This window comes from Mustela nigripes, chromosome 3 (assembly GCF_022355385.1).
Source record: "Mustela nigripes isolate SB6536 chromosome 3, MUSNIG.SB6536, whole genome shotgun sequence".
NCBI lineage: Eukaryota > Metazoa > Chordata > Mammalia > Carnivora > Mustelidae > Mustela > Mustela nigripes.
The window spans coordinates 187,153,432-187,168,336 of NC_081559.1; the positions used below are offsets into that span (position 1 = coordinate 187,153,432).

General features: G+C 44.1%; 1 protein-coding gene across 3 annotated transcripts in view; it reads right to left on the minus strand.

The window, feature by feature from the left end:
• The window catches only part of ADCY8 (adenylate cyclase 8), a 223,412-nt gene that overhangs the window by 32,971 nt on the left and 175,536 nt on the right, over positions 1–14,905 (minus strand). For all 3 annotated transcript variants that reach the window (XM_059395176.1, XM_059395175.1, XM_059395174.1), the window contains one exon: positions 5,002–5,174. In XM_059395176.1, the coding sequence (XP_059251159.1) occupies positions 5,002–5,174 (173 nt within the window). The remainder of the gene's footprint in view (positions 1–5,001; positions 5,175–14,905) is intronic.

Genomic DNA, 14,905 nt, shown 5'->3' on the forward strand with positions numbered 1-14,905 from the left:
GTGGTAAATTTGGAAGCTAATACAAATTCACAAATAAGAAAATAAAAATTGTCCTTATGCCTACCACCCAGAGAAAACAATTATTAATATTTTGGAGCCAACCAGGGGTGCCTGGGTGACACAGTTGAGGGTCCGACTCTGGATTTCGGCTCAGGTCATGATCTCAGGCTCCTGCGATACAGCCTCTCAGCAGATTCTGGATGCAGGGGGAGTCTGCTTGGGGACTTCTCTCAGTCTCCCTGTGTCCCTCCCCTAGGTTGTTCTCTCTCCCTCTTTCTCTCTCTTTAAAATAAATAAATAAATCTTAAAAAAAATATTTTGGTGTCAACTAAGTGTCCCTTCCCTTTCCTCCATGCAAAAATATGCTTATACATTAAGGACTGTATGGTTCATATTATTTTTGAAACCTCCTTCTGTACTTAGTACATATTATGAAAATAATTCCATGTAATTCAACATTTACAAGGCAAGTTGGGTGGGTCCGTTCTATTCCATACTATAGGTATAATAGATAACATAATACCCCTTGCATGGCTTCTATTTTATACATTTAAAATCAAGGACCAGGGAGAAGCTACTTGCCGCGGGTCACACAGCTGATTCCTATCAGAGCCAGGATGCAGTTTCACATCTTAAGCACCAAGCTCAGAGCTCTGGCCATTTGTGCTTCTGATGCCACATTCTTAGTTTAGCGATTACTCCCATTTCCCCTTTTGAATCTCAAAATGAGCCAGCCAGTTTGAATGATGCTTTATTCTGTCCCCACGCTAATGACTACATTTGCTAAGTGTTGGTCGTATGCCATGTCTGTAATAACAATGTATAGGTGATGGTCTTTGGAGCTGCAGGAGTAAAGACTGGAGGAGTCATGGGGACCAGACTGGGAGACATGGGGAGTCCTTGGGAAGCAGATTGAATTTTAGCATCTTAGAGGTGATAAAGAGCCCCTTAAGGGATTTTTTTAAAAGATTTGTTTATTTTTAGAGAAAAAGAGAGAATGAGTGCGGGTGTGGGTGGGAGGGAGAGGCAGAGGAGAGACAGAATCCCAAGCAGACTTCTAGCTGAATTCAGAGAATGATGCAGGGCTTGATCTCACAATCCTGAGATCATGCTCTGAGCCAAAATCAAGAGTTGGAAGCTCAACCGACCCAGTAACCCAAGTGCCTTGGAACCCCTTCTGGGTTTTAAGAAGGATAATGAGTTGACCAGATGTCTCTGATGGTTTTGAGCAGGATGCATCAAGAGTGGAGGCTGGAAGATCAGTTAGTTAGGTGACAGCAGCCCAGAGATGAGAACGAGGATCTTTCTAGGACAGCAGCATTACGGCATGGAGGGTGCATGTGGGATAATAATTGTTAGTATCATTCAAGTGCTTGTTCTGTTCCAGGCCTTATGCTAAGTTTCCATGATCACATTTGATCTCTTGGATACTCCTCCAACATAGGACAGGTTGCTACTGTCACTTTACAGGTAAGAAAAGCTGTGCTCAGAGGGATTGTCACTTTTCATGAATTCCCTTGGGAATCACACAGCTGGCCGATGGCAGTGTTGGGGTTTGAACCTAAGTGCCTTAACTCCTAAACCTGTACTCACACCTGTTGTGATAGAGCGCTTCCTTACAAGGCATACTGAGATAGATGAGTCTCCAGGGATTGATAATATACTGGGGGGAGAGGGTGCCCCTCCTGTTTTGGACTCAGGGTCATCTGCTGAGGTGGTGAGTTGTCATGGAGGGCCTCCTGAGCAGACTGGGAGATGCCGGTCTGAAGTATTTGAGACCATCTGGCTGGAGATGCAGCCAGGCTGCCAGTGGAAGGTTCTTCACACTCTGCATTACAAGTGTACCTAACCCCCAGGTACAACCAGCGGAGCGTCACTGAAGTGCCCAAGGTAAGCTCCTGAAGTGTTGGCTAACCCCCGACAGCATGAGCAGGCTCTGGCTGCCAATGGGACGCGCAGTGGCCGCTGATCTGCTGATCTGTAACTCAGTGAACGAGAAGGTTGAAAGAGCTCTTCTGATCCTTATTAGTTTAGTTCCATGGATAGCAAAGTGTGAGTCAATACAAGACTCGCCAATAACTGATCTTGAATCAGGAAGATGCTGAGAAAAATACTCTGACCTTGCACCAGTGAGCTTGGGATTGGATTCACGTTCACAATCCTACTTACAATTTCACTACAAGCTCTTCCCGAAGCCCTCGAAACAGAATTCAGAACTAATAAACCTCTCTCCTAAGAAGGGGGGAGGAGCTAGGAATGCACTGCTACGGATCTCCTGCTGTGTACCAGGCACATCAGAGCCTCACATGGCCCCGGGATAGAGGACAGTTATTCCATTTCACTGACAGGCAAACTGAGGTCCAGAAATGGGAAGTGACTTCCTAATGCAACAGACTCTGGATTTGAAGCCAACGCCCTGGCTGGTTGGTTTAATTTTATTCTTACCACAAATGTGGCTTATTTTGTTCCTACATCTCTTTGTCCTCTGTTTGGCCATGGCCACACCTATTGCCACTAACTATTTTACCTAATTTGAAACTGTTTTGACTTTTTGAACCCTGGGCATATGATGAGAGATTCTTCAGCTTGACTTAGAAGAAGTGTGCGCAGTATTGACAAAGGCGGACTTTGAAGCCAGGATAAGCCCCATTTGACTCCAGATCTGTTCGTTACTAGCCATGGGCACCATGAAAACTGTTTAACCTTTCTGAGCTCATGTTCTTCGGATGGTTGCTGTGAGGATCAAACGGGGTCATGTACATAAAGTGTCTGACGCGTAAAAAAGAAATTTGCATCTGGAATTTATAAAGAAGCCTCACAAATCCAGTAAGAAAAAGGCAAGGAGCCTAAAAGAAGACCAGTCAAGGGAGATGACCTGACAGTTCACTTAAAAGGAAATACAAATAGTTAATAAACAAAAATGCACAAACTTGCTCAGACCAAGGAAGTACTAATGGGAAAAATGAGATTCACACCCATGAGTTTGACAAGAATTTTGAAAGTCTAACAAGGGTGAGGCGGGAACAAGGAGCAACAGGACCATTGCTTGTGAGAGGGAAATCGTGAGAGAGACAATGAGGTGACCAGATGGCTCTGACGGCTTTGCGAGGGGTGTGTCGAGAGTGGAGAGAAGTTTGGCAAAACTGTACAAAGTGGGACATAGAAACACCTCCCAATCCAGCAAGTGTGCTTTTAGATCTAAGTTCCGGGAGACATTTTTGATAATGGTCACTGAAGCATTTTTTAAGTAAGGAAAACTACTAACAGCCTGACGGTCTATTCATAGGTCAAATGATAAATATATTTTGGTAGGTTCATATTATGGAATTGGAACATTTTACCGCTGCCGATTGTGAGGGCAGTCTGCAGAATTACATCTGTGGCCATCAAACTAGAATCATCAAAGAAATGCAATACTGCATGACGCCGAAACAATTTTATAAGTAATTTATAATACAGACATCACTTAATGTATATAAAATACATAGATGGGAAGGATACACAGTAAGTGCCTTAGAAGTTGGCTCTTAGGAGGAGGGAATAATGCTGGGGACGAGAGACCATCTGAATATCATAGCAAAATATCCGAAATACTTGATACTCTTAAAATGCAGAAGTAAGAGCACCTGGGTACCATACTCAGTTAAACCTCTGACTCTTGATTTTGGCTCAGGTTGTGATCCCAGGGTGATGGCATAGAGCCCCGCATTGGGCTCAATGCTCAGCACAGAATCTGCTAGAGATTCTTTCTCTCCCTCTGCCCCTCCCACTCTTGTGTGCTTTCTCTCTCTAAAATAAATGAATAAATCTTTAAAAAATGAAGAAGTAAACATGACTCATTATTAACGTTGTTTCTAGGGGTTGGTTTAGAGATGTTGATATAATTAGTATCCAGCACATTTTCTGGGGCTTTTTGGACAATCTTTGCCTCATATTTTTTTTCTCATTTGGTGGGCTCCTTACTATGGTCTCAGTTAGCTCTAAGCTTCCTACACCTGAGGCCACTGCCTAGGCCACTGCTGGCTCGGGTGAAGCTCCATGGTGCAGGGGTGGGGTCTGGCTTCCTATGGGGCTGTGTGAGGGACCACGGGCTGTCACCAGGAAGGTCATCTGGAGACGGAGCTGTGACTCATGAGAGACAGGAAAAGGATGGATCCAGGAGAGAAATCTCTCTCCCTTTCTGTGTCTGAGCCAGCTTTCCTCACTTCACTGCCCATCCAGAGACATTTCAACCGAGTGGTTCCTTTCTTCTTTCTTTTTTTTTTTTTTAAAGATTTTATTTATTTATTTGAGATAGTGAAAAAGCACAAGCAAGGGGAATTGCAGGCAGAGGCAGAAGAAGAAGCAGGTTTCCTGCTGAGCAGGAGCCCCATGTGGAACTCGATCCCACGACCCCAGGATTATGGCCTGAGCTTAAGGCAGACGCTCACTAACTGAGCCACCCAGGTATCCCTGAGTGGCTCTTTCCAATCTTCTCCTGACCGATGAGGCCACAAAATAACATGTCAGCTTATGCTTGTCTCCAGACCTCTTCTCCCTCTCTTTCACTGCCCTGGAGTTGTGCTGGCTTTTCCACCTTGTTTCAGCTCTGCTGCAAGAAATCTAGGGTGAGACATTATTTTTTGTACTTTTCTGTATTTCACAAATAATCCAGGGCAAGGACCGTAGTAAGTGTTCAATGCTACTATTAATATTATCACAGCCAAATTATAATCAGACTTCATGCATCTCAGAGCTGTTAAATTGGAAGGAATCATAAATTATTAAGTTTGGAGGAAGGAGACTGGAGCTACTCTTTCGTTACTACTCAGTCCAAACTTTACAACTGAAAACAAGGGATTTTGCCTAAACTTGTAAACCAGAGAGCTCCTGAGTTGAGAAACAGAAGTCAATATCCAATGGTCCCCAAGTTTTGGTGATGCCACCTCAATCATCTTCCCCAAGGCTCCATTTCCAACTGGGAGTTGAGCCCTTTTCGAGCGTGTGATGGTGAGGACTTACTCTCCACTGTGGTTCAGGTTGTCGTAGCGCAGAAAGAGGCCCGCATAGATGGTCTCGGTCAGCAGAGCGTAGATGGCGATCATAATCAGCAGCACAGCCAGCTTCAAGACAGAGTTCAGGCGGAGGAAAACTGCACAGGTCACCATGGCAAGCACCCCAGTGAAGACGAAGTACTGGAAACAGAGAGAGAGGAGGTGGTCAGAATCCAACAGGAATGTAGGAGGGCCAGTCCCCTCAGCATGGATGCCAGGTCTCCTGATGCAGGTAGCAGCTGAGCACCTCCATTTGAAGACCTCAGGCTGCCCTCAAGTCCAACAGGCCTCCAATAGAACTCATCGCTTCCTTACCACCTCCTGAGTCTCTGTTCCCTGGGCTTTGGGGACCATTTATGCCAGTCCTAAGCCAAAGAACCTTTGGTCTCTTCTTTGCTGCCTTTCTCTTCCCCACGCTCCACAACAAGGCCACCCCAAGTCTGTAGCCTCCACTTCCTTCAGGGAGCTCACACCCAGGCAGCTCTCCTCTCCCAAGCATTTTCTGTTCTGGTTCCCGAACAGTTTCTGGCAGCTCTGTCTGCTTGCAGCCCCCAACCCCTGAATACACACTGTCTTTCTCTCTCCAGAATTTCTAAAACACAGACCTCATCATGCCTTGCTTCAGCTTGAAGGACTGTCATGGCTCACGAGTCCCTCAAACTCAAGTGGGAAGCTCCCAAGGCCAGCACAGATCAGATTTCCCTTCACTTTCTAAACCCAACATATGTTCCAGCCTCCCTATCTACCTGCACCTCCCATGGCTGTTTCCCAACTCTCCTGGACCTCTGAGCTCTGCATTTCGTGGTTCAGAGTCATCCATGTGACTAAGCCTCCATTCTCTGAAGAGCATCTTCTCCTTTGAGAAGCCTTAGTGTTCATTTCCAGATGCTCTGGAAGCTGGCTTGTTCCTCCGTAGCGCCACCCACATCCAGAATAAGATCTATCTCCTTGTATAAGAAGTAGCTGTTCAAAAGGCCAGACTGGTGCCATTCAAGCTGGAATCCTGGTACAGGCCTTGCAGCTCAGTCTGCCCAGCCATAGTTCAGCCCTTTGTAGGATGGTGCCTGGCCTCCTATCCTGCCCACTGTAGCATTCTGAATGGCATGTTTGGTTTGGATTCTGACTCTCCAGTGGGAAAAAAGAATAAAAGTCACATTATTAAGGCCCATGTGGTCCTCTTGTAATTTTCAAAATAACTGGCCAAGATGGGAATCATAATTCCTACTTTACCGGTGAAGAGACTGAGGCTCACAGAGATCGTGTGAATTGTTCCAATTCTCACACCTGGAAAATGGCACCTAGGACCCTTGGAAGCAATCTGTCCACGTACGTGTGACTGCAGTGGGCACATTGAGCTTGATAATCCCTAACATCCACTCCAGCCCTTTTATGCATGACTTTTTGTGGCAATTGGAGGTCTCCTTTCTTTTATTACAGAAAGAGTTTCTGGATGGGCAGAGGACACCATAAGAACTTCTAGACATCTCCAAGTGACTATCGAAGACACGTTTATTGAGTTCCTAAGTCAAACTGACTCATTAATGTACATTTTCAACAGCAATATCAACAAATGTGGATAGCACCTTGATGAGACCTCACTGAGCATGAACAAGACTTTATTGTGCATGTAGTAGACTTGGAAATGAATAAGGCTATGTCCCTATCCCTAAAGACCCCTGCGTATGGTACACCCTTCACTTTTGTCTTTCTTTCTTAGTAAATCCAATTGTGTCCATGTCTGAAATGGATGATGAGCTTTCTTCAACTCTCCTTTAAGATCTTCCCTTGGCAAGATTTTCAGGTAACTCATCTTGATGCCCTGAAGCCATCATTTTAACAGATAGAGGAGAGCTGGGTAGACCTGAAGCATCTTGTTTCATTGTTACCTGCATCATAATAAAGGATTGTGCATGGTTTTGTCAATGCAAATTACAAATTGTGTATTAAATTAAAGCTGGCAAAATGATTATGCCCTTGAGCAAAAGTTAATGAAGTCACAACAGTTAAGTTTAAGAAGTGTGATAAGGACTTCCCGTGTGGCTGTTGCAATCAAAGCATGTTGCTAGGCAATGGGAATTCCAAGGTGAGAGATGGCCTGGACCACACCTGGTGGTCTAAGATGTAAAGCCAATATGTAGAGACCAACACCAATGTGTTGGACGTTCTCTGCCAGCAATATGAACCTTATGGTGATGCTGTAAACCACAGGAAATCAGCAGCATAAGGACCCTGGGTAGATAACACCAGGAGAATTTTCTCTGTCCCTTTTCTAGCTTGAATGAATAATGGGAGTGAGACCAGGGAATGGAGAGGAACAGGAAGCAACTGAAGTATTATAACTTTGAAAAACCTCTCTTTCAGCTGCATCTGGACCCATAAATTGCATGTTTCCTACAACTTGGGAGGATGCTGGGCCCAACACAATGACTAAATTTCTTTCAAACAACCAATAGTCTCTGTGTTCTTTTAAGTTAGCCAAGGAACTCAGATGCCCCACAGCTTCTAGAGTGCCCCCTGAATGGGTCCTGGATATTAGGATTTCACAGGTGTGGCAGGGCAGAGGTAGGAGGCAAAGCCACATTGCAAAAACTTGTATGTGCTGCTGAGAAGTCTGCACTTTATTTTGCAAGGAGCCACAGGTGGGGTTCAGGTTTGTAATGCATTCAACAGGTCAGTGGTCTAAGAATAAACTGTGGGGTAAATAAGTACAGGAGGGGTTGTAAGTCATGGAGAAAAGCTGAAGGTTTAACGACAAGTTTAGGGACTAACCCAATAGATGGGGCAAGAAACATGTGTAACTTTACATGAAGATGGGGGAGGGAGGAGTCAGGACTGGTGGTAAGCATTCCAGCAGGGATTAATCTATTAACTAAGAGAAAAAACCAACTACAGAATGAGGATGGGGAAAAGGAATGCATTCAGCTTTAGGGCTCTCAGGCTTCAGGGATGGAGGATGATTCAGAAAGGACAACTGAGGGCAACCACAAGTGTGAGGCTGAGGCTCAAAAGAGAGATGGGTCTGGAGACATGTTTGACATGGTTCAGCTGACCCCACAGTGTGGAGATTGTCCAAGAAGAACATGAAAAGTGAAGACAGAAGATACAGAGACTAATGTGTAGAGTCTCTCATGTTTGAGGGGCTGTGGGAAAAGAGAAATAAGAACATTCATTAGGGATTGTTGAGGGTACGAGAGGACAATGAGGAGAAAAGTGTGAAAAAATAGGTAGCCCCCCCAAAATAAAAATCTCCATAGACAAAGATTTTCAGAGGAGCATTTCAAAGGCAATGTATAGAAAATGTTTTCAAGATAACTTAATGCCAAAAAGCGGGATATAAAATTTTATATACACTATAATCATAACAATGCAAAATATGGACACATAGGACATGGCTTTGGGTGGATAATTTCCATCTGTAAAGTCCTTTAATCTCATCATAACACCAAATACCAAATGAGGCAGGGATCAACGTACTGTTCTGCAGGGAGTCCCTCTGTTCCCGAGAAGTCTGCCTCCTGTATCATCAAGGGGTTCTCTACTTCTTCCTAGGTTTTAAATGATGAAACATCGTCCCACCAGGATATGTATGAGAAATGGTAGGGACTGGTCAGTTTCTAGCAATTTTTAATAGAGAACACAGACATTTTAAGGGAATAAGAGATCTAATCATGATATGGCAGTTTTGACCAGGAAAGTAAAAGATTGACTGCCCCAATGAGTGCCAGCGCCTTGGTGCCCAAGTTAGGAAAAAAGAGGGGAGAGGCATTTCAGTAGTGAGGCTGACATGTGGGTAGGAGAAGAGGGACAGACACTGAGAACGTGGAGGTGGGAGACAGCCCAGGTCCTCACACTAGATGAACACCCGGTAGCGTGAGGGTATCAATGGGAGTGGCGATGCCTGTGCATGGGGGGTAAGTTGGTGGGAGGTGGAAGTAGTACTCATAACCAAACATTTGCTGGGCATGAATTCTGCGTAAGGTCCTTTATGAGTGGCTTCATATGCTTCCACTTACTTTACTCTTAACATGATCCAAGGACAGGTACTATGTTTATAGTTATTTTACAGAAGAGGGAAGCTTATAGAACACATTTCTGTTTCTGAATAATCAAGATTTTCAGATAATACACTGACTTGGGAAATGACAAATAAAGCAAAATCTTCTAAGTCTGTACTGACAAAAAGTTGGACTCCCATGCCATGACAAAGGGTTCAGAGGATCAAAAGTTGAGGATTATGTTTGCATGAAATAAGTATTTTGCCCAAATTCTACAACTGTTGAATGAGGACCTACTGGGGACTAAGAACCATGCCAGGCTGGAAGGCACTGTTCTAAGGTCAGGACACTGTCACAAAATATCATAAATGGCCTTGGCAATAGGAGCACATTCTTCTCCTGGAAGAGGAGGAAGCAGAAGAATATCACACCATGGTAACATGAAGAAGGACTTGAACTCAGCCCCACACAGGTCATGCATGCTGGGCTGTCAGCCCCCCTTTGGTTGCTGCCAAATCCCATGGCATTATAAACTCACAGAAGAAAAAGAAAAGATGACTGACAATTTTCATAAGTCACGGTCCTTCAGGGAAAGAATCCAAACTTTCTGATTCACACAGAGCCCGGTTTTCGATGATAACTCTTGGTTCCATCAGCACAGTGAAGTGCATATGGACCAAAGACAGAGGCTTCTCTGCTTCATCCTGAGCCTCCCCTTTCCACATGGTCCAGAAGTGACAGTGTCAGGACCCGGGGGTCACCACGGGTGCAGGTGAGATGAATAACCTGACGTTCCTCGCTCTTTACTGGACTGCATGTGGCAGGGGAGATGGGGCATTTTGTTTAGGCTGGATGCTCTGTTACAATCTGACTGTGCTTTGTCTTCTTCTACACCCTTGTTTTGATGACTGGCCTTTTTATCCCCCCATACTAGGGGAAGAATGGTGAATGTTCTCTTGGTTATTATAGTTGTTAACTTAGATCTGTCGAAACTGCATTTAAAGTCCACAAGTAGATGTGATGTTTATATCTGACTTGGGTTGAGGGGTGATAAATTATTCTAGATATTTCCTAAAAGCAACTACATTCACAGTTGATACTCTAACCTCATAATCCTTCCTGGAAAGACATACCTGTATTAATGATTTGTACAAATAATGACTATGCCAGGAAATCTGTGAAGCAAAACATAGTGAAAAAAAAAAAAAACCTACACAGTATCTATATCTTATGGAAAGGCATTACAACACAATATTTTTAAAAGTAGGATCATGCTTATCTTGGTGGTGCTTATTAGACAATTCAACACAGTCACTTGCAAGATTATGTCCTTGTCTTGGCTGTGCTTCTTTGATGACTGAGCTCAGATCTTTGTAAATCATCATCAGAGTCCATTTTTGAAAAACATCAAAGATGCAGTCTGTGATTGATTCCTGAACAGTGATGTCCAGCCAGATCATGCATTTCAGTGACTTTCAGAAATTAAATGTTCTTCCAGAGGATGGCAATTTGACATTGTGAAACATGTATCTAAGAAGTATATGCTGTCAGCGAAGAATGACCAGCAGAGAGGAACATGGTGACACTGTGGGAATTAAGTGTGTGCCCTCCAAAACCACTCCCTCAGCATGGGCAATAAGTACAGGGTCTTGAAGGATCTGGCTTTCTTTGAATGATGCAATGCAAGGTGGTCACCATCTTGGAAACAACTGGTGAGGCCAGAAGAGCAAGATTATGAAAGGGAAACAGGCTATGAAAATATGGCCTGTCCAAGTTTTTAGTCTGGACACATGATCATGTAGATAATCTCATGTTTGGAGCAGAGGATCTTGTGCATTTAAGAAATTTGTAAAGTCCCTATCTTCCTTAAATTCAGATCTCCACTTGGGCAGGCACTATTTTGCCCTAGTTACCAAAGGCTTCAAGAAAGAAACTAACATTTAATGAATGTTTTATTGAGGTCATCTCTCTTTGTCATCTCAACAATCTTATGAGATAGGTATTACTAATAATCCCATTATAAGAGTGAGTGGGTGGCTCAGTTAAGCAACTGACTCTTAATCTCAATTTAGATCTTGATCTCAAGGTCATAAGTTCAAGCCCCACATTAGGCTCCAATCAACAAAACAAAACAACAATAACAACAAATAGTCCCATTATACAGCTGAAAAAACCAAGGCTCAGAGAAGTTAAGTGACTTGTTCAAGGCTACAAAGCAAGTAAATGGCAGAAGAGTCCTTCTTGCTCACTCAAGGTCACCACGCAGCCTCTATCACCCATACCTGTTCTGTTTCTCACGTTCTGTTAATGTCCTTGAAGACCTGAAACCTAAGCTTCAGCATGGTGGAGTGTGTTGGTTTTTGGATCATCCTTTGCCTGTATGGCTTTTGGGCTCTTTGTGGGCAAAGGCAATTCCAAAAACTGATGATCATTTGGAAAAAAACAAGTCAATATTCTTTATATATTTAACCATAGCAACTAATTGGTTCTGTGCAGAAACAAAATGAGCTCCTATAACAGCCCTCTGTTCAACTGGAAAAAATTCTGAATTTCCTGCAAAGCCAACTGATACTCCTTCTTCATTTGAATGTTTTGGTGGGGCTATTGCTGCGGGAACATGGGAAAACCTAATTTTATCCTGAGTAGCAGCTGGGGATTTCTGACCACCCTCAATAAAGTTTCCTCCAAAACCACTCGGGGTTAAGACTCCCACCTGAGGAATTCACCAGAGAACTGAAGGCACTAGCTTTTATCGTCACTTTTGGAGTTTAAAAAATATGCCTATTTCCTTGATCACATATTCTCTTTTCTTTTAATTGTTTTTCTTCTTCTTTCTGCCTCCTTCTTGCTTTTTCTCCACCTTGTCTTACTCTTTCCATACCGCCCACCTTTCTTCTTCATCACAAAAGCTAATATTTAATGAGCAAAGACACAGATAATGACACCCCTATGGGAGATCAGCTTTCAGGGACACTTCAAAACATTAGCAAGCTCTAACTGCTCCTGCAAATACAGTTGACTACTTATGCGCATCTATAGGGACTCGCATAATAAAGGGGCTCAGCTCTAAAATGAAGGTCTTCCTACTGAGCCCGCTGAGAACCCCTTGCAAGTGTTTGAGATAATGACACTCTGGGTTTGTGCCTGTGATCTGCGTTCATTTTTGCAAACCCATGTCTCTTCCCTCCCCCCCCCCCCCCCCAGATGATTTCTTACATCAAAGTTGGAATGCGGCGTTCTTCACTGTCATTTACTGTATTTTCATCCATTTTGAGTAATAGGCAAGCTCCAGTCCAAGACTAAATTATACTCGATACCATATATTAAAATAGCCTCTTTTTTTTTTAAAGAAGGTATTTTTTTAAAGGTTTTATTTATTTATTTGACAGAGATCACAAGTAGTTAGAGAGGCAGGCAGAGAGAGAGGGAGAGGGAAGCAGGCTCCCTGCTGAGCTGAGAGCCCGATGTGGGACTCGATCCCAGGACCCTGAGATCCTGACCTGAGTCGAAGGCAGTGACTTAACTCACTGAGCCACCCAGGCTCCCCCTTAAAACAGCCTCTTATGCTTACACCAAATCATCCATGTTTATATGATATGATTATGTCACAGGCTTTCGGACTGAGTCCTGTTTCTCATGGGGTGAGGTAGAAAGGTCAGGTACACAGATGAGAAAGCCAAAGCTCAGAGAGAGGAAGGGATTTGGGGTCACACATGTGTGAGTGCTGGGAGGCATTGTGTGTGAATTAAGTCTTTTACAAGGTCTTAATAACTAATTCCTTCTCGTTCGGTGGACAAATCTCTAGGTAGGGAGGCACGTATATCAAGATGGCAACTGGTCCTTCAAATCAGGCTGTTGGTAGATGGTGATGGAAAGAGTTCAGATTCCCATCAATGTGGCCAGTGGGATTCCTGCATCTGGGGGGATTGCCAAAAGTTGGCAAACTCTATAAAGGGTCAGCTAGTAAATATTTTGGCTCAGTGGGCTCCAAACCACCTCTCGCAGCTACTCAACTCTGCCAACTGTACTATCAAAGTAGCCACAGATGGGGCACCTGGGGGGGTTCAGTCAGTTGAGTGGCCAATTCTTGATTTCGGCTCAGGTCATGATCTTGGGGTCCTGGGATTGAGCTCCCATTATGCTCCATGCTCAGTGTGGAATCTAGTTGAGGACTCTTTTTCCCTCTCCTTCTGCCCCTCTCCATGTTCATGTGTGCTCTCTTCCTCTCTCTCTAATTAAAAAAATAAATCTTCACCCCCCAAAAGTAGCTATAGACAATTGGTACTAAGTGGGTGTGGCTAAGCTCCAATAAAACTTTACTTACAAAACAGGTGGCAGGTAGAATTTGGCTGGAGGCCACAGTTTGCTCACCCCTGAGCAAGATGATCCTTCAGTTGTGGCAGGAAAGTATTGAAAATCTTATTTAATTTATCTCATTTTTAAACATTTCTATGTTTTGAATATGTTCCACAATGTACACAATACATTAGCGCAGTGATAGAGGAATGTAACTTAGAGATAAATGTGTATCAGTGGTGCAGGCTCAAAACCTTCTTATAGGAAATCATAAATACATCCTGGCTGACATTTAACGAGAAGATACTTTGTGCTAGATGCTACTCTGGACACTTTACATGGATTAATGCATTTAATCCTCATAACTACCCTTGAGGAAAGTACTACTTTCCTTCTTGTTTTATAGATAAGGAAACTGAGGCACAGAGATGATGTTATGTGATCAAAAAGCCACTTTCTTAGGACTGGCAAACCCATGAACACTGTGGTCCTGAGTTTGGGAGTTTAGATTTGGAGTCAAGGGTATGTACTGTTCTAGAGTGATGTGGAAGTCCAGACAAATAGCTCACGAACACCAACTCCATGTCAGATGATATGCTGGAGCTACACATAAGCAAACTCATCTAGGTATGCACCATGACAATATGATATTCCCTAACTCCACAAAAGCCATGTGAAGAAGATATTATTTTTTCTACTTTACAGATGAGGAAGCTCAGGTTCAGGGAGAAGAAGAGCTGATTCAAGATTCCATTGCTAGCAGGTAAAGGGGCTCAGCCCGGATTGAAACCCAGCTTTACCTAGCTCTCCATAGTTGATAGGTGGCCAGCTCACTGACTCTTGGGACACTCTTCATGCCCTCCAACCTGAGACATTCTCAGGGAGCTGGTGTCCCACAGAGTCCACAAAGTCTGTGCTCTCTCAGTCCTTGGTGGGAGGAGGTCCCCCAACAATAGATAGTTCCATCTTGCCCTGGACTTCCTTAAGAAAAGCTTAGTTCCTCCCTAGGAATGGAGGACTGAGCCTGGATGCAGAAGCACAAGATCAAGAACAAGCCAGATAGGGTTTGAATTGCAGTTCCAAGTCTTGACCACTGAATTAGGAAGAGAAGGACAGAAAGAAAGAAGGAAGGAAAAAAGTGAGGGCGGATGGCAGGCAGGCAGGAGTGGTGCGGAGTGGCACTGAGCAAGTTACTCTCTGGGCCTCTGTTGCATGATCTAGGGATTGGCGATGATAACCCTCTGGAGTATTGAATGATACCATGTGTACCAAATAGGGGCTCTACACCTTGTACGGGGCAGGAGGCTTTCTCTCCTTGTCAGAACATTTCTCACACTGATTCTGGAGTCTAGGTGAGACAACACAGAGGCTTTCCTTCACCCAGGTGGTGGAGGAATCTTAGAGAACAAGGGTCGACCTGGGTCCCCGGGGTGCGAGGTTGGCTGGGGTCTGTCCTCTCTCCTGACCCCGAATTTCTGCCCCTGAATGTCAAGTTCTGGGCTACAGCTAACACAGCCCAAGACTGTCCTTTGCTTAGTACCATAGGCTGACCCCAAGGCCCAGGGCAAAGCTCTGGTTCTG